General features: G+C 37.4%; 1 protein-coding gene across 3 annotated transcripts in view; it reads right to left on the reverse strand.

The window, feature by feature from the left end:
- The window catches only part of LOC125259363 (A disintegrin and metalloproteinase with thrombospondin motifs 2-like), a 196,322-nt gene that overhangs the window by 98,545 nt on the left and 76,861 nt on the right, over positions 1–20,916 (reverse strand). For all 3 annotated transcript variants that reach the window (XM_048176979.1, XM_048176981.1, XM_048176980.1), the window contains exon 3: positions 16,321–16,492. In XM_048176979.1, the coding sequence (XP_048032936.1) occupies positions 16,321–16,492 (172 nt within the window). The remainder of the gene's footprint in view (positions 1–16,320; positions 16,493–20,916) is intronic.

Genomic DNA, 20,916 nt, shown 5'->3' on the forward strand with positions numbered 1-20,916 from the left:
AGCAGGGCCACAGGCTATTGTGTGTGGTGAAAAAAGAAGGGGAAAAAATCAGACAAGTGCTCATTCAATTAGCCATGCCTCAAGGACAGCAAAATCAGCTCCCTCAAATTACTGGAGATCATCTTTTTAATGAGGCTTATACACATTTGCCCACTCTTCTAAGTGAAAGCTACGTATACAGTGAATAAAAGCAGTAGTATATGAATACGCACATCACTTTCGTCATTATTTCTTTCTTGCACTCACGTCTACTCTTGGCTGCACTGCAGAATCACTAACCAGTTTGACTGCTTGTAGGGTGGATATCTGAGATCAGCATACCGTATGAAATAATCAACAGCCCAGAGGAAAATCAGGTCTCTAAAGCTCTGAGAGAATACCTCGAGCAGACACTTTGTACATATTGCATGTTTAGCACATCTACATGAACAATTGTTTGATTAGAAAATGTTAAAGGGGTGGTTGATTATGATTTCACTTTTTTAACTTTAGTTATTGTGTAATGTTGCTGATAGAGCATAAACAACATCTGCTAAGTTACAATGCTCAAAGTTCAATGCAAAGGGAGATATTTTCTTTTAAAGAAATCGCTGTTTAAGGACTACAACAAACGGGTGGTAGGGACTACAATGAGCTTCTTCCCGGGTTAGTGACATCACTAACCCTAAAATTGACATAAACATTGCCCCAGAAAACTGCAACAAAGGGGAAGAGGTCATGTTGGGCTGCTTTAGAGAAGAGGAAGAGTTGTTGTAGTAGAGTATTGTTGCCTTGCCATCATTTTACACCAGACTGCTTCACAAACGGGTCAATTCAATGCTGGATTTGTGCAAAAGATTAACATGACGGCACACGCTAGTCATTGAGTTGAATCAACTACATAAATTTATCCACTGACCATTCAGAAAAGTCCAGTTGCATTCTAAAAGTTGTAACATCTTCCTGAGTCTCTCCATCAGTGTCTGACTCTGGTTTGAACAATGTAAGGCTGAACACCATTACTGACAATCGTCATTTTGGCTGCATAAGATTCTCCAGCTTTGTTGTTGTTGTTGAGCAACTGAGACATGAGCTGTTAAAGCTCCGCCCTCTTTTGAAAAGTGGGCCGGGAGCAGCAGCTCATTTGCATTTAAAGGGACACACAAAAACAACGTGTTTTTGCTCAAAAAGGGGGCAAATAGAGGCAAATTGACAAGCTGTAATAAATGATCTTTGGGAAATTTTGAGATGAAACTTCACAGACACATTCTGAGGACACTTATAAGACTTATATTACATCTTGTAAAAGGGGCATTATAGGTCCCCTTTAAATTAACACATGGTTTGCTATAGAGTAAAATAACACAGGGTGAGTAAATAATGGCAGAAATGTCTTTTCATTCTTCTTTTTGTTTTTTAAGTCAACTATTCATTTAAGCTCCAGAATAGCCTACAAACATTTAATGTACACAAATGCTGCTAAGATCACACTAGTTGTCCTATTTGATCTCTGATGCTGCAATGATTTTGTGATTATATTGCTTTCCCTAATGAGCACAAATGTTTGTGTCAAAACTCTAATTAGACCATCATCAGTACTCTCAGCAGAAATCAATCAGTCTTTTTTCTTTTTCCAAACACTTGAAAGAGTGCAAAACATTTCAGAAGGACAAAGCTATCAAAAGGATGGTATATTATTCCCTGAGAAAACACTAACAAATATTAAAGGGATAGTTCACAGAAAAATGACAATTCATTATTTACTCATCCTTGTGTTCTTCCAAAACTGCAACATTCTTCAAAATACCTTCTTTTTGCATTCCACAGAGGAAAGAAAGTGATAGAAAGATAGAATAAAATAGCATAATTGACAATTATACAGCTACATTGTCCTAAGCAACTTATTTCCTACATAGCTCTGCGAGTTCCATGCATGCCATGTCATTCTATGGTCTCTTTCTTTTCCATAACTTTAATTTCATATCCATTTATTAGGTATGTGCTATCAGCATTACAATGTACAACTAGTTTGCCGTTGCTAAATAAACTTTCACTGCCTGTGATTATTTCTTTAAATCTGTTTATTAATAAGTTAATAAGAAAATCACCATCACATTTGTACCCTCTTCAACCAGACCCGCTTAACATGATTGTTCCCATATTGCTTATATCATTATAAATTATATTCCCTTACACTGTAAATGAATGAAAAATGCTTGCATATGAGTATAAGTTGCAGGGCACTTATAGTAGATTGATGGGTGCACATGAATGTGCTAAATTTGTCCAAACTGAGGAGTGACACGCCAGACGCCCATGAATCAAAGCCAGTAGAATGTTATTGGGCGTTTTGCCTGCCAGCTACACATTCAAAACCATTTAGATGCTTTTCATGAGCTACTATCAACATCAAATCCTTCTTCTCTGCCAAATAAACATATCACTCATGCTCAAAACTAACACGCGTCATAATCACACCAAGTAAACCATCTGGAACTGAGGAAACTACTCTGAACCACCCTAGTTCAAAACATCATCTGAAAACTTGATCTCAAATATAATTATACACTGTCAGCAGAATATAAACATTACACCCGCTTTAAAAAAGCACTGGTTATCAGGGTTCAAAGAGGTTTTGCACGAATAAGTGCGGCAGTTTTGACACTCATAATCTAGACTCTGCAGTAGCATCTTTGAAACGTGTGATCCAGACCTCCTGCTTCAAAATGATCTCTCCTCAAATGCCTCCGGGGAGCGCTGTGAATGCTAATCACAACACATTAATGAATTCTAATAGGCCAGAGGTGTCATTTGGGCATTCAATTACCCCCAGAGTATCTCTAATTAAGGGCATGTGAACATCTATTAAAATAGCCATGTTCCCAGCAACTCTGGAGTGGAACTTTAATGAAAAACATGACATATGTATCAAATAATGAAACTCAGAGGTGCGGACAGCTAAAGAAGGCTCAAAACAAAACATGTCAAAACATATTCACGATCAAATCAGCACTGGTTTTTAGGCTGGTTGGGGGAAAAAAATTATCCACAATAAACACAACGCCATGGCTAATTCTGAACAGTTGCTAATTATTACCCAATTTGCCTGCAACGGCTGTGGTCACTTTGTCTACCATTTCCCAACAAAAACAAAAATTCTCAGGTGTTTTGTTTTGTTACTCTCAATTGCTTCCCATTCATTTGTTTAAACAAGAACCAAATATGCAGTGATAACAAGCATAATATGGTTCAATAAATTATCATTAAAAGGTAAAATAGTTGCTTCTGTACTAAACAAATTCATTATAAGATAAACTAAATAAATAACCAAATAATTTGCAATGTTTATTTTTTCGTTAAACAAGAAAACACATACAATGAAAGATATGCATTATTTCTACAATAAAACAAGAACATTAAAGGGATAGTTCACCCAAAAATGAAAATTCTGTCGTCATCATTTACTCACCCTCAAGTTGTTCCAAACCCATATGAATTTTGAAGAATATGGGTAACCAAACAGTTGATGGGCCCCATTGACTTCCACAGTATTGGGGGGATACTATGGAAGTCAACGGGACCCATCAACTGTTTGGTTTACGACATTCTTCATAATATCTTCTTTTGTGTTCAACAGAGGAGAGAAATTCATACAGGTTTGGAACAACCTGAGGGTGAGTAAATGATGACAGAATTTTCATTTTTGAGTGAATTATACCTTTAATATTAAATTGGCTACAAAATTGTTACTAGATATGTATGCCATCAACCCTGGAAATAAAATCTTTACATTTTCTAAATGTTTGTATTTCCCCCTTATCTCTTATCCCTCTCTCCCTCTCTTTTTAAAAAAAAAAAAAAAAAAAAAAAAAAAAATATATATATATATATATATATATATATATATATATATATATATATATATATATATATATATATATATATATATATATATATATATATATATATATATATATATATATAAAATATAACATGGGGAGCTAATTCCTTATAACTCTTAAAGGAACTACATTGCAGACCATCAATGAAGACAATTTAAGACATTATTTTATCAGACAGAGTCCTTATTATGTTATTTAAATGCATACTGTATTATTACATTTCTTTATCACATTGTTTTATATAATTAATTAACCAAATTAACATGTAATTAAGTTGATAGCCCTAGTGTTTACATGTGCATTCATGTGCTCATGTGCTAGTTGGAATCATCAGTTTTTTAATGTGTATCCCAGATGCTCAGGCGGATACACACCCTGCTATTTCCCATACTGCCCCCCTCCCAGTAATGATAGTGGTGTGGCACTGAGAGTGATGACTCAATAACAGACCTACAGAGAACAGCACTCCAAGGTGAATCACTCTCACATGAAACAGTCTCAAGAATTATCTCAAGCATCTGACAGCACATGGCTCCCGAGCAAAAGTTATTTTGAGTGCAGTGGAGGTTATTCTGGTTTATATGGTGATAGACCAGCCAAGAATATGCTTTGTTGTAACTTAAACTGTGAGGATGTGAAAACTAAATTGTAATATTATGTAGGGCAAGAAAGAAGGAGAGAGAAATGAGCTCAGTACTCACATTATGTCACATACTATCTGAAAAATACCAGCATATCAAAAAGAAAAATATAGTATATTGTACAATACAGACTGCTTGTATTTCAAAACAAAGACCCTCTTTTAAAACCTGCCATTAACATTCCTTTTAGTATCCAGACAATATTCAACGTGATCAGATGGATATTGCCTATATATTTGCTAAATAAGTCATTTATATGCAGGATTTTAGCAGCACATACTCATAGTACATACTGCAAAAGCTCTGAGAACAGGGTGCAAAAGGAATCAAACACCTTGTTCTGATAATCAATATGACCCCTTTTCCAGGTGTTACAAATGAATGGAAACATGAAAGTAAGAAAGAGGCAGAGAGACAGAAATGGAGACACAGAGAGAGTTTGTGAGGAAATTATAGAGTTTCAGTGAAGGAAGTGTTCCTACAACCAGCTGCTTCCTCCAGTGCTCAAGTCCATTGGGTCTGTCTCTGGGAATACTGGGTGTGTTATTATTTTGTAATATTAGGCCTTTCAGAACAGATGTTCTAGAGTCAAGATCCCATAAAAAGACCACTAAAACCGGCTTTGGTGCTGCCCTGTAATCTGTCCAGTTCAAACAAATTCAGTTACAGAACATACAGATGGAAATGGCAGGACTGAAATAATGGTATACCATGGGTGTAGCTATGAATACCACATGACCACCTGTGGAGAAAGGGAGAAAACCAACTGGATGGTTCATAAAGGAAAAGGAATAAACCCCCAAAGACCCTAAAGTTCTTTAGTGGCATCAACAGTTCCATGAAGAAGCTTTACCATCCATGGAACCATTTCACTGCACAAAAGGTTCTTTATAGTGGAAAAGGATTCATCAGATTATTAAAATGTTCTTAACACTAAGACAAAACCTGTTATTTAACCATTCTAAATGTTTGGGGAACCAAAAATGGATGGATGGATGGATGGATGGATGGATGGATGGATGGATGGATGGATGGATGGATGGATGGATGGATGGATGGATGAATGGATGGACAGAGAGACAGGTGAGAGATAGATAGATACTGTAGATCTTCATAACTACACCCAGTGGTAGTCTGGGTGTAGCTACGAAAACATGAGTTAAACAGCCTCTTCTCAAAGGTCCAACCCAAAGATTTTTGTTTTACATGGATGCTGTTCAAAGGCCATATGTGTGTCCTCACAGTTCCTGTTCGTGACCAATGAAAACCAGCATCTCTGCTGGGCTGAAATTTTATATGTTTGTGAGTCCCTACAGACTGGCAGATCAGAGCGTGGGTTGCTAAGGGAGACAGGGACAAACTTAGAATGAAGACCAGATCGATAGGATGAGGTTTAACTCAGGCATTCAACAGGTGCAAGAGAGTTGATGTTTAAAACAACCTTTTGTCCATCTGTGGTACAGCTCGATAAGAACTGGATGTAAACTTAAAATTTTGACATTTGCATCTTGTTCCAAACTAGTATGACTTTATTTTATGAGTGGAATGCTAAAGGAGAAATTTTGAAGAATCTTACAGAGACCAAAGTCTGTCAAAAAAAAAGAAGAAAAAAAGCCATACACATAATCTCAAGTAGTACCAACCCTACTTATTGTGGAGCTGCTTTCTCACTGACTTCCTGTTAGTTTTGCAAGATGCCATCTGTGCATGTGTGACAACTATTATTTGAATGAGATAACATTTTGTCACAGAGTCAGCAACATCTTCAGCAGCAGATCCTATCACTCCGCTCATTCGATCTCTGTCACCCGAATTCTGATTCACTACACCTGCATTACACCTATTCAGGACTACCCATAAATACCATACTCAGACATACTAACCTGTGGATCTTCTACGTTCTCTGGATTATACTACTTGTTTGTGGACTGCTCTTGTCTGCACCTGTTGAACTATTACACACGAACTATCATTGAGTCATACTCACCTGCTTGACTGTTAAATTTCTTGCAATAAACTTCCTCAATGATTTCCCAGCATCTCCTTTTCTGTGTGTGTGACACATTTATACTGGAGTGTGTGCATGTGACCATTCCACCCCAAGCATTTCCTCCACATTCATTAAAGCTTATACAGCAAATTCCACCACAACACATTTAAAACTATCAAAGCTAAAAGAGATGGACAGTACTAACCTCTCATTGACCCATCGGGTAAAACACTTGGCTCAAACCAAAAAAAAGCAATAATGGAAAACAGGATTATGTTTCCGTTTTCTTTCCTCACTTCTGTCCATTACATGTGCAGTTCTCCCAAGACATGATGTAATAGGCCTGGACAGTCACTGTGTAGGAGGCTGCCCTGTAGAACCAGGATTAAATGGCTGCTTATTTCACTGGCAGGTTTGCTTGAAAAAACAGCCACAATGGGGAAAAGATAAGTTAAATTGATTCAGCAAAATATTTGGTGTAGTGGTTTAGACTCAGGACTGGCAACCGGAAGGTTGCAGTTTCAATTCCTGCAAGACACTAAAGTTATTCAGGAGGGATCATTCCAATAATAATCTAATGGTGTCGCTGTAAGGTGACATCACCTGAAAAACTGGACCTTGTGTGGCAATAAATGAAAATTAATTACTGGATGTTTTAAAATTGATATGAAAATCAATTTTGCACTAGCGGCAGGTAGCCAAATAGACTTTGGAATATTGTTATGAAGAGTACCATCTTATTAAAATCCTTTGTGACAGATTCAAAGTGTTATTATTCTTCCCTTTTTGCAATGGAAATAGTGATATGGAAATTGCTTTTACATCATAAAATAGCATATGAAACAATGAACACAACTCGCCAAATATGACACATGAGATTCAGTGAGTCACTAAATTATCCTGTTCATGTGGGTGGTGCACATCATCTCAAAAAAGATTTGCCAATATGGACAGAATAACAATTGACAATTAAGTGCTACTACACTAATTTGTTGGATGCTTCACTTGCAACCTACTTTTTCCAGACAAAATCAACAAAACAGGCCAGAAAAACAGACACTGTGTAAAATTAAACCCTCTCGACAGCTGTCTACTTCTGGTCTACCAAATGAACCATCAAACAGTGACCCAAAAAGAGCTCAAATTCATTGCAAGACAAGAAAAAAAGAAGCATGACCATTAAAAACAAAGTACAGAGTTAACCAGACAAACTGTATTTGCTTGGAGAACATCCTGAGGGTGAGGCAGCAGTCGAAGCAGGTGATGCATTGTGGGATACGCCTCATGGGGGTCCATCTGTCTGTGCATGCCTCAGTCCACTGACCAAAAGAATATTCTCTTGATAAAGAGGAGAACAGAGGGGACATGAAATCCACATAGAGTAGACTTGGAAACAGACAAAGTGCTATTATTATTGCTGGGTGATATAGCTAAAAATGTTTCAATATTTTCACCTTATATATATATATATATATATATATATATATATATATATATATATATATAAGGTGAAAATATTGAAACATTTTTAGCTATATCACCCAGCAATAATAATAGCATATATATATATATATATAAAATATATATAGAGAGAGGGGATAATTATTTTCATGTATATACACCGAAATAACAATACACCTTTAAAAATCTGGAAAAAATTTCTGGATAAGTAGAGATGCACCAATGTATCGGCCAATAATCGGTACCAGCTGATAAAAGCCGACTGTTTAATAACAGCTGATGATCAAGGCCAATTATATCCTGTCAATCAAATGGGTGCGGAAAAACATGTCCAGATGCAAGTCATCCTGAATCTAAGAATTTATTAGCCAATGGTTAATGATAGACATTATTTAGTCGCTCACAGGGAAGATTTAGTCGCAAGTGATTTACTTGTATTGTAGAGGGTTGTCGATGAATTAATAGTTTATGTAAAACCAATTTTATTGCTTTAGAGAATAAAAAAGTGATTATTTGATTCTGTCACACAGGATTTAAATAACATCTATGAAATCATGGCTACTTGGCCCTCTATTCTCTACTACCCATGTGATTATAATGATTATGTCATTTTTTTTAACATGCAGTAACATGCAAAATGTCTCAGGTTACTATCGTAACCTCGGTTCCCTGAGAGGTGGGTACGAGACACTGCGTCAGCTACGGTGCAGGAACTCCCTTTCCTTCAAAATTCCTGAATATTATAGGCTAACAGCAGTTAGAAAAACTGGCCAATTTCTGCGCGATATGCAAATCGCATGCAAATACTGACGGGGTATCCTGGCAGTATAAAAAGAGAGGAGAGCAGAATCACGACTGAACGCTGTAAGTTGAGTGAGCGGCGGGCACGGCGGCTTACGCGGTGTCTCGTTCCCGCATCTCCGGGAACCGAGGTTACGATAATAACCGGAGACATTCCATTTCGAGAGAGGTGACTTCAACACTGCGTCAGCTACGCTGCGGGAACCGAATGAAGTCCCGCCGTGAGAGCTGCAAGGTAGCAGTTGCACCAATTGCAGAAGATAACAAGCCACAGAGGGGCGGCGCCACTAGAAGCTCAGTATGATAGGCGAACCTAGGCCAATCAGAGACGAGCTTACGCCTATCAAAATTTGCATATGAGACAGTAGCTGACGCAGTGTTGAAATGACCGCTCTCGAAAGGGAACTAATGACAATAATGACAATAAAACCATTTTAAAAAAACACCATTTCAATGTTGCTTAAAATTCTTGTGAACATATAGTTCAATATGTTGCCCAGCCCTTGTTGGTATAAACCACCATAAAGTTCATTTACATAATGTTCATGTTCAACAAATTATACCATGGTAAACATTAAATCCTAAAGATTCAACTTCCTAGTTCACCTCCATAACAACCATTAATCTGCTCCAACAGTGATGCTGTTAATCGATGGTGCTACAGTACTTGGTATGAATTCTGAGAAGTTAAAATGCAGCATAGCAGGAAAACAACTCGGTTATGTTGTTTTTGCATCACATGACCGTCTGGCCATGAAAAACTCTGCTTTTTCACAGCAGAGTGCAGCACGACCACCTCCCAAGCATCGCTTCCCACGCCATCCAGACTCACCCTAGCACTTCATAGGCGCACACTTCAGCTCACCAAGCAACAGGGAGAATAGTTTGTGCATGTGTACAGAGATCCATGTATGTAAATGCATTTACAACAGGGTTTGTCAATATGGATATTATTATCATTGCAGGGTGTTACACAGAAAGAGAAGCATGCAAATACAAATCTCAAATACATAACAGAAAAATCAGCTGAGAAGCAGGTGTCACTGACAAAGCATCACCAAACTACGCTTTGCTAAGATCTGTCGCTTTCCAGATCCTTCTTCACGCACGCTTATGGAAACTCATTTTTCCTCTCCACAGCTGCTTTTATTCCTTTATTATTGACGGCTGTGGTGTCAGACGAGAGCTCTCAGAATAGACTTTCATAATCCCTCATATTCACCGCACACTCCAGGACCCGTTCAATGCACAGCTACACAATGCAGCAACAACTGCAAGTTATGATGCCTCTTATACCAGAGCACTTTTGTGTCAACACCTCTAGTGCTAAAGGTCACAATTGATTGACCTTTAGGTGATCAATTGGACATTAAAAGTGAAGTGACACCTTTTGGTCGCAAAAACTTAACATAAGCATTGCTGTTCATCGAGTACATTTTTTTGCGATTGGCACATTGCTGCTCTTGTTCTACATTTAGGAAAGTTCTGCAACTTTTGGTTGCATGACAGAGGATCACTTTTGCAAACTCTTGCATTTTTTTTTTTTCTCTTACGGCATATCATCCCCATTTGAAATCGATTGATTTGCAGTGTCTGTCTGGTACTTTAGTATGTAGGCAAACTAAAACATGCTTACTATGTGAACCCGGCTTGACATAGGAAGATCACATTATCCTCTTCTGATTGCCAAGGATGTAATATTTCCATAATTTCTGTCACTAATATCTCTTTCAAATGGAGAAACACACAGAACAGTACATAGAATTATGTTGTCGAGGACAAACCGCAAAATCTTTCTAAGCAACAGGCAAACAAATTAAGTCAACACAAAGGCGAACTATTCATTGAGTGAGTCTGTTCAGATATCCAAGGCCATTAAGCAAAAAGACTATGAGACTATGAGCTAGATACAGAGATCTGTAAATATGTGAATTGTATGTTAGTTTTGAGGGAATTCACACATTGATGTGCATTAGTTAGTATAGTTTATCAGATTGGTAAAGGTAGTCAAGGGTCGAAAGTAGATACATGATTCATACCATCCTACAACCAGTTTCAGATTTGTCCATTTAAATGTAAAATGTGACCATTGTTTGTAAGATGAATCAACATATGATTATCAGTTCCGACATAAATATTACAATTTCTATGATATACTTCAGATATCTGAATAACAACAAATAAGCTGGCAAAATCAGTTCAAATGGGTTTAAAATGCTAAATCTGTAAAGTTTTACAGTGTATCATTTTTAATTTTTTGGTAAAAAAACATAATATACTTATATAACATATATAGCATTATATTTAATATTATTAATTATTATATTTAATTATTAAGGCATCATATCATTATATTTAATAATAAAATATTATATGTATGTATTAAATATATGTAAGTCCTTGCACATTAAAATTGTGCTAAAAATAAAATGTTTATTTTTTGCGAAAATTTTACACCAACAGTGCAACATGCAATGCAATTAATAATTTAAAACGGTAACACTTTATAACAAGGTTCACTAGTTAACATTAATTATCTACGTTAGTTAACATTAACTAATAATGAACTGCACTTATACAGCATTTATTAATCTTTGTTAATGTCAATTACAACATTTATTAATACATTATTATAATCTTATTAACATTAGTTAATGCACTGTGAACCAACAATGAACAACTGTATTAGTAAATACAGTAACAAATGTATTCCTCATGGTTATTTCATGTTAGTTAATGCATTAACTAATGTTTAACTAATGAACCTTATTGTAAAGTGTTGCCTTTAAAACACTAATAAATTCATACTGTATATTATGTAAAAAGTAAACATATTTTTCCCCATAATCAACCAGGAAGTAAGGGCTAGACAATTATTTATTGCTTTCATTTTAATTAATGAAAATCTGTTATCTGCTTCTTTATTCAATTCAAAATAAAATATTATTTATCTGTCCTTTTAATTTGAACGTTTTAGTACCCAGCTACTGTAAACGGGTTGTTATGAAGAACCAATATTTAATTGCATAATTGTTTATTTGCCTGTGAAACAGTTATTTTTTCCCATATGGCTGACAAGAAATGAAACCAAATGTTGTTGTTTTTTTTTGTAAATCATGCTAAAACTTCCTGGCTGTGCATGTTGTTTTCCGTCTTAAAAGCTGTATTGAAGGTGCAAAAATGTATAAATAAATAAATAGAATTCACTGACTATGAATGCACTTGCTTTCCATGAAACATATCCAAAAAAAAAAGCAAAAATTTAAAGGGCCAATAGTCACTCATTTCAGAGGGCTTTAGACAACAGATGTATTGACACGCAGCTTGGGTTGAAAGCGTGAAACAGCTTTGCCATAAACACATTTTAAGAGGAGGAAAATACAGCTGAAACTTGACTAAGCCTTGTGCACGCAGAGAGCAATTGAAGAAAGGCTTGGAATTGATTTTCTACCTCCTGAATAGGTACATGACCAAATGGTGCTAACAACATCTCCTCTAGAACAGATACTTGGCAGAGCTGCAAAATGTCACTTGTAAGCATTAAACTGAAAGCATGGTTAAATGCTCAAAAGCTACCTATATTTCAAAATTGCTTTTAAGAACAAGAAAGAAAGAAACACTTTTAAAACTTTTTAAACCTTGTGATATGACATTTAATTTACTCACTCTTTACTAAGGATTATAACATCAGATAAACAGCTCAAAATCCCTTAGCATATGTGTACTATGTGTATTGGAGCTGATTTTTGGTCATATAAACACCTTTCACACTGAAATAGTACAAAGCCCTGTCAATAGATTAAACGTTTTAATTGCGATTAAAGGATTAGTCCACTTTTAAATAAAATTTTCCTGATAATTTACTCACCCCCATGTCATCCAAGATGTTCATGTCTTTCTTTCTTCATTTGAAAAGAAATGAAGGTTTTTGATTAAAACATTCCAGGATTATTCTCCTTATAGTGGACTTCAATGGCCTCCAAACGGTTGAAGGTCAAAATTACAGTTTCAGTGCAGATTCAAAGGGCTTTAAACGATACCAGATGAGGAATAAGGGTCTTATCTAGTGAAACGATCGGTCATTTTCGAAAAATAATACAACTGTATATGCTTTATAAACACAAATGATCGCCTTGCACATGCTTCTGCTTTCCGTATTCTTCATTAAAGCCCTTTGAAGCTGCACTGAAATTGTAATTTTGACCTTCAACCATCTGGAGTCCATTGAAGTCCACTATAAGGAGAAAAATCCTGGAATGTTTTCATCAAAAACCTTCATTTCTTTTCGAGTGAAGAAAGAAAGACATGAACATCTTGGATGACATGGGGGTGAGTAAATTATCAGGAAAATTTTTATTTGAAAGTGAACTAATCCTTTAATCACATTTTGCACATACATGAAATTAAGCATACACCATTTATCTCGTTTAGCATGTTAAGTTTGTCATAATTTGCTATATCCAGCAAATTAAACCATGAGATTGTTTCTGCAAGCTTTTTTCAAGGTAAATTTAAGTGTCTTTCCAAAAAGGACACTTGGAGAGTCCAAAAGGACACCAAATGATATAAGGACTCCATAATTGATGAATTCATGAATTGAAGAAAACACCAAAGCCAAAAGCACCCATAAAAAAAAAAAAAAAACATTCTAGAAAAATTCTGTAGAATCCATAGTGTATAGTATGTGTACAGTGCAACAGCAAAGAGCTTGTTTACATTTTAGACAAGTCAAATTGCAATAAGAAACAGGACCATATGGAGATGCCAAAAAAACCCTAAAACCAACCACCTTGACCTGACTACATACTTACTACAGTACACGGATCTATCCAGTTTTACTAAACACAGCAACATACACATGACGATTCAAAACATTATTCTGAATATGTGTGGAAACAACATGAATGTAGTGAAATGTGTCTGTGCATAAATACAATGTGTGATCAGTGCATCGAGAGAGCAAATACATGGTTTGTTTGCTCATCAATATATCGGAATCATGTGTGCTTACTGTACGATTCCTGCATATCACCGCAATAGTCTTTACCTTGATTGCAATCCTCATCCATCAAAACTTGGTTTGCTTTACCCAGCCGAGAAACATTCCTGACATTGTCAAATGAAAAGAACACTCTACAACATTGTCATCATCTTGACGCGATCGGATCTCGGATGTCTTATAGCTTTAGCAAAGCAGCATGTAAATGCCACTCTATGAGAATTATCTCAAGATTTAAGAGTAGTGTTACATTTTGTTAGGGCTCGTTTGAATCGAGAATACCTGCTCTAAATAAATTTAGGTGATCTACTTTGGTTTACTAATGTTTGGTGAAGCTACAAACCAAAACGCGGCCCAAAAACTGCATGTCTATATTGTTTACTTGGTTTTGTTGGTCTCTGAAACAACTATGCTTGTTGTATTCTGCTAGTTGAGACCTTTTCAATGATATGACACAAAACTATCTGTTACGTATGATGATTAACAGATCATATTTTCAAGTGAAGGCACATTTTTATTTTCAATTTAGGCATATATTTCAGCTACTATTTTTGACCTTTTTCTTTTTCAGACAAAAAAATGTATTGTAAAATCATTTACTTTAGTTTGAGAGGTACTGAGGTCCACCCTATTTCACCAAAGTCCACTTACTTTAAAGGTCCCGTTCTTCGTGATCCCATGTTTCAAACTTTAGTTAGTGTGTAATGTTGTTGTTAGAGTATAAATAAAATCTGTAAAATTTTAAAGCTCAAAGTTCAATGCCAAGCGAGATATTTTATTTAACAGAAGTCGCCTACATCGAACGGCCAGTTTGGACTACATCCCTCTACTTCCTTCTTTAATGACGTCACTAAAACAGTTTTTTGACTAACCTCCGCCCACAGGAATACACAAGAGTTGCGTTTGTAGAGTGTGTTTGTCGCCATGTCGTCGAAACGCTGTTATTTTCATCCCGCAGTCCAATCACAGGGTCTGATTCCGGCTCAAATTGATAGGGTAAAATTAAAGACATGTTTACAATAACACTGAGCGCATGCATCTCCACGTTATGGTAAGAGGCGTGACCTTTCCGGGCAAGGAGCGCTAAACTGCTGTCGAATCACAACACAGGAACCGCTGGCACAATCAGAACTCGTTACGTATTTCTGAAGGAGGGACTTCATAGAACAAGGAAGTCATCAGCCCGTTTTTATGACAGTGGAAACAGCGGTATACAGATAAGTAAATTATGTGAAAAATACTGTGTTTTTTTACACGCGAAACATGAACACATGTTATATTGCACACTATAAACACAATCAAAGCTTCAAAAAACCACGAAAAACGGGACCTTTAAAATTTCTGGCCTCGCCACGAGTGAATGAATTAGTAAAACATGCTGATGTATTAGTAAGTCATGGGAACAATTTGTTAATTCATGGCCTATGTATATATATATATATATATATATATATATATATATATATATATATATATATATATATATATATTAAAACTGCACTGATTTAAAGACAGTATCAAATATGCGGTTTAAAAAAACTGACGTCACAAACTACCTTGTAACCAATCACATCAATGCGTGGGCGGGCTTTAGCATATCATTAACTATAACCGCTCTGGAGCAGGGGAGTTTCAAGAGAAGGTCATCCTGGTATATTTTTCTGTTGATATGAAAACTCGGGTAGATTTAGCAATATAACTACAGCTGTCTGACTCGCGAACAGGAATATGGTTTGTGTAACAGCAGTCAAGCAAAAGGCTAATCTTATTAATTACCGTTATGTGTCCGATGTTGTAAAAAGTGATACCATTGTGCAGCGTTTACCTCAGTAAGTTGACCAAGTGGATCTCTGAGCTGGTGTGAGTGAGCGGAGGCGGGGCTAATTAGCATATTTAATCATCCACGTATACAAAATGAAGCAAGGGTGTAGATTTACATTTAAGCTATGTTAAGGCATGAAGAATTTTTTTGTGATAAAAGATGAGTTTTAAGGGATAAAATTATTGACTACAGGGGGAATTTAATATACTGTTTAAAACAGGTGGTTATTTATCAAAAACTTTGTTATTTACCTACCATTAAGATGTAACTGCTTAAAAAATACAACAACTTTTACTGAGAGGCTGTTTTAAAGTATTCACAGATTTCATAACAAAAAGAAAATCCATTAAATTACATGACTCACTTTGGAAAACAACACTCTCCTTCTTCAAAATGGCAGTTCATTACACGCAATATGACACATATTGTTGGACTCGGCTGGGCAGCCAGTGGATGATGATCCAATCAGTGAAATCCAAGCTGACCAGAGGCCTCCTTTGACTCTTTGGTTTAACTAAGCATGTCTACCACATAAACCACTAGTTGTAATCAAGCTGACAGTAACTGCTAGAAATGGAATGAAATTATTTAGAGTGTAAATGCTTTAGAAATTCTGAAATGTTAGACAGAGCTGGAACAATGGTACAACTACATAACAAAAAAGGAACGGCAAAATTTGAGGATAACATAAACGCTAGCAAGTAAAGCTGCTTAAGCGGACTAACCTCTTGAGTGAAAGTCTGCAGCTAGTGAGCTAACAGGAGGCTTCTTCACAGCGGCGGAACGGTACACAATGTGAGAACGGCCACCGTCCTCTTCCTCCTGCTCCATCACATGATGTCCCGTTTCCACTGGCTCAATGAAAAACTCCTCCTGCTCAGTTCTGATCATTCCTGCCTGTGAGAAGAAAAAAGATAAATAAATACAGTGTGCCAAACTGATACAAAAACTACAATACCATAATATCTGATATGCTGTAGACATCTTGTGATAAATCGAGTGACCCAAAGAATAAAGGAAAAAATCCTGACCCCAGACTTTTAAATGGGTAAAAAGAAGGGAACGAGTTACACTTAGTGAACCAATTACATCATTAGGCCATTCTTTTCTTATGTGTTAAATCTTGATTCTTTGCCATTTTACACCACAATTTCCATTTTAGCACCTTTTTATTCCTAATAAGGCCCCCTGCACAATCCAGAACCTTCCTCCGGGCAAACTTTAACACATAGCACTGAAATCCTCTTTCCAGCTTTCAGACTCTAAAAGGTTTAGTGTACCCTTAGGCCCCGTTTCACCTGCTTTGAGACACATTACTTCCACTGATATCAACCCTAAGTCAGTCAAATCTCAATTTTACTTCCACACCTGATTTAGGATCAGTTCTTCTAACACCAGCTGCATCTTAAACACAAGGACATTTATAACAGGTGTGCCTCTGAATCAGCTGTGGCAGATATGAGGAAAAAAATGGATTTCAGGAGCACCCCAGAGAGTGATATGCTACAATGATTCTCAGAGGAGACGGATCGTCTGTCTCTTCTTATGGCTGGAGTACTGTTGCAGATGTGTGTGGTGTGAACAACGCCATGGATTTGGCTGATGCTTGCAGCCACCTGCCATTAAAATGTTAGCCCATTAAAGCCCAGATTTTTCCCATGAATGTCTTAATTAGACTTTTTGCACGCTTTTTCAAGTGTATTTTTCACATCTAGATGACTTTAAGATTATTGTTTTTAACATAAAGACAACTTTAGTGACCAGTGGGCACATATCTCATATAAACCCTAGCAAAGATTGAGAAACTAAGGTCCAGTTTCACAGACAGGTCTAAGATTAAGTCAGGATTAGGCCTTAGTTCAATTTGGGCATTTAAGTAGCTTTTATAAGCATGCCTTAGAAAAAAACACTACTGGTGTGCATCTTGAGACAAAACAATGGCACTGACATATTTTAAGATTTGTTAGTGTAAGTTTTCAGTTTTCAAGCTTTCAGTTAAAACAGCTCAAACATGCATTTTAGCCTGGCATTAGCTTGTTTGTGAAACCGGGGGAAAGAAGTTTTTCCTATTATTCATTTAAGGTACATTATTAACACCACTACATAAAACATTATACTACAAGTTGTCTAAAGCTCTTCCTAAGATTGTATGCCATTTGGTTTTAAAACATTCAACAGTCATTAAAAATGATATTCAGTAGGTGTGAAAATAATTAGCCTGCAATAACTGATCAAATTGATAGCCAATCATGAAAAATGACTGACAACAAATGACATTATTGATTAGTCTTTGCACTTTGTGTGGGAAAACCAACACCACTTTACAGTTTTGAAAATGGACAAAATGCAAATGAATAATAGAGGAGGTAACAAAGTGAGGTGCTGCAGGAAAAGCACATGAACTGAGTTGTCCAAAACATGAGAATGTTTAATATAAAGTGCTTCAAACAAACTCGAATAGTTCATCACTTGGCCTGTCAGGTGTTTAAAACATGTTTTCCCCAATGCATAACTTACATTTTACTGCCACATCCTTATCTGTAAATGTTATGAATGCATATAACTATTGCCATTTTGTACACGGCATATCCTGATAGCCAGCAAAAATGTGTTAATATCTTAACAGACTTCACACAAAGTGAATGTGAACCAGTGTTCCCATGTTTTGCTAGAGAAATAAGCAACCCGGACTGAAAAAAAAAACAAGCCCAAACTAGGCAACCCCTGGTTTTGGGTGGTAGGGCATATAGCTTTCTATAATGCTCTTCCAAAAACATAGTTCCTTTTAATTTCTTGAAACTTTTCTAGGCCTTCAACTCCCTGGCTTGTTATTTAAGGACCGTTGATTTTACGGTCTACAAAACTCATAAGACACATAAACTCATGCATAATCTAAATAGGATTATCTACATATGTGTGTATTGATGGCTATGAATTTTATTATTTAAAAAAAAAGGCTTTCTGTTGCATCAAAAGAGTTACCAGATGAAAATGATGAAGCGTTCAAAATGGATTCAATGAACAAAAGGGTTCTTTAATGAAAACAAACTCAGATAATCCACAATGATGAAGACAAAGTAACAGCGTGTCTGCACATAAACACGAATCACCAACAAACATAGAGTGAACATGAAGAACTAAATACACAGTGATAATAAGGAGATGACAAACAGATGTGATTATTTGATGAGTGTCCATGGGAACTGAAGACTGGCAGGAAAACTCAAACAAAGAAACACGTAACAGATGAAAACAAAACTGAAAGCCAATGAAAAGGAAAAGGTGAATGAGTTTAGATAACTGTTACAGAATGTAATAGGTGCGACCTTGTGCTGTAGAAGCAGCATTGAGGGAAGGATGGAGGGAGCGAGCTTTGGAGGTAGGCAAGGAGGTGGCGAAGGGATGGCAAAAGGAGCAGACGAAGGGATGGTGATGGTAGATGCCGGAAGAATGGTGACAGACGGACAACGAGACCCCAGCAGCGATGGTGGTAGATGTCCAAAGGCACAGACCAGAGCCTAGAAATGACAGCCCATGGTGGAGATGAAGGAGGAGACAAGGTGGCATGGAGGCTGACGTCAACTGGAGGATGACCATCGAAGGAGAAGCTGATGGATCCCAGGGCACAGACATAGAGCCGATGGAACAGAGCGACAACGCTGGCACAGGATACCTAGGTGATGCCGTGGCGACGAGCATCTGAGGAGAGGCCAGAATGCCCAAGGACTGAGGCAATGCCAGTGTGATGGAAGGTGAACCCAAAGGGAAAGAGGAGCCCACTGCAGCCGTAGAGGTGGAGGAATGGAGTGTAGCAGAAGATCTGCAAGTCCAAGTGATGACAGACAAAGGGGGAGTCAGTGGAATGAGGGAACCCGGTAGAGTCTGGTGGAGCCGAAGGTGACGGTGCCAAAGTGCAGCTGACAGGTCGACAAGCAGAGATGGAGCAAGGTGATCATAGAGCCTCTGCTCTGCCTCCACTTGCTCAGGCTCTGATGGAGGTTCCTTGACCTGCAACTCGACGTCACAGTATGGTATCACAGGAGATGTTGAAGGGCTGCACATTTCCAGCAGAGGTGGGGCTGGAAGATGGGCTGGAAGATTGGCTGAGTAGGGTGGTGAGGGAGGCAGATGGAGACACAAGGAGATCGAAGGTAGAGTATATTGAATAAAACAGTGATGAGAAATAAAAAATTTAAAAAAAGACAAATAAGAGTCAAAAAAGTTCTTTGTGCTGTCTGGAAACAGTGATGAGGGTTCTGAAGAAATAACCTAATTACAGTCCATAGTGCTGTCTAAGGACAGTGATGAGGAACATGAAACGGAGTGGGATAGGGTGGGAGACGATACCTCCATACTGAAGTCCATCAGCCGGTCCTCAGTCTCTATTTTCATCAGTATATCCTCGGCCACTGATGTTGTGGGCTCACACCCCTGGTCAGACACTCTGGGGGACTTCTCTTCCGGGGCGAGGGTCAGCGCTGTCCACTTGCCCTCAGGCTACCACCCATGTTGCAGTGGGTGGTAGCTCTCTGTCTGTGGGGAGCACACACGATTCCTTTGTGGTCACAGGTGGTGAAATGTTCTCTGGGTCCAGCTGTGTTCTGGACCGGGGGTAGACACTCTCAAAACACCGAATGATGGCGTCCCTCCAGTTAAGTCCAGAGGTGTCTGGGAGGTCTATGGGATGGTGGTAGTTCGCACTGATCCTGAACAGTGACTTAAGGGTCTCATTGTCGAAGGGGCTGGTGATGGCAAGATGACAGAAGTTTTCAGTAAGTAAAAAAAATCAACACCCTCCAGGGCAATCACAGAAATCCTTTCGGTCGGTTGTTCTGTTACCAGATGAAGATGACGAAGATGAAGGAGAGTTCAAAATGGTTTCAATAAACAAAAGGGTTCTTTAATGAAAACAAACTCAGATAATCTACAATAATGAAGATAAAGTAACAGCGTGTCCACACACGAACATGAGCAACAACCGACAAACACAGAGTGAACGTGAGGAACTTAAAGGGTTAGTTCACCCAAAAATGAAAATTCTGTCATTTATTACTTACCCTCATGCCGTTCCACACCCGTAAGACCTTCATTAATCTTCAGAACACAAATTAAGATATTTTAGTTGAAATCCGATAGCTCCGTTTGGCCTCCATAGGGAGCAATGGACACTTCCTCTCTCAAGATCCATAAAGGTACTAAAAACATATTTAAATCAGTTCATGTGAGTACAGTGGTTCAATATTAATATTATAAAGCGACGGATCTTGAGAGAAGAAGTTTCCATTGCTCCCTATGAAGGCCTCAAGGAGCTATCGGATTTC

The sequence above is a fragment of the Megalobrama amblycephala genome, linkage group LG23 (assembly GCF_018812025.1).
Source record: "Megalobrama amblycephala isolate DHTTF-2021 linkage group LG23, ASM1881202v1, whole genome shotgun sequence".
In the NCBI taxonomy this organism is placed as follows: Eukaryota; Metazoa; Chordata; class Actinopteri; order Cypriniformes; family Xenocyprididae; genus Megalobrama; species Megalobrama amblycephala.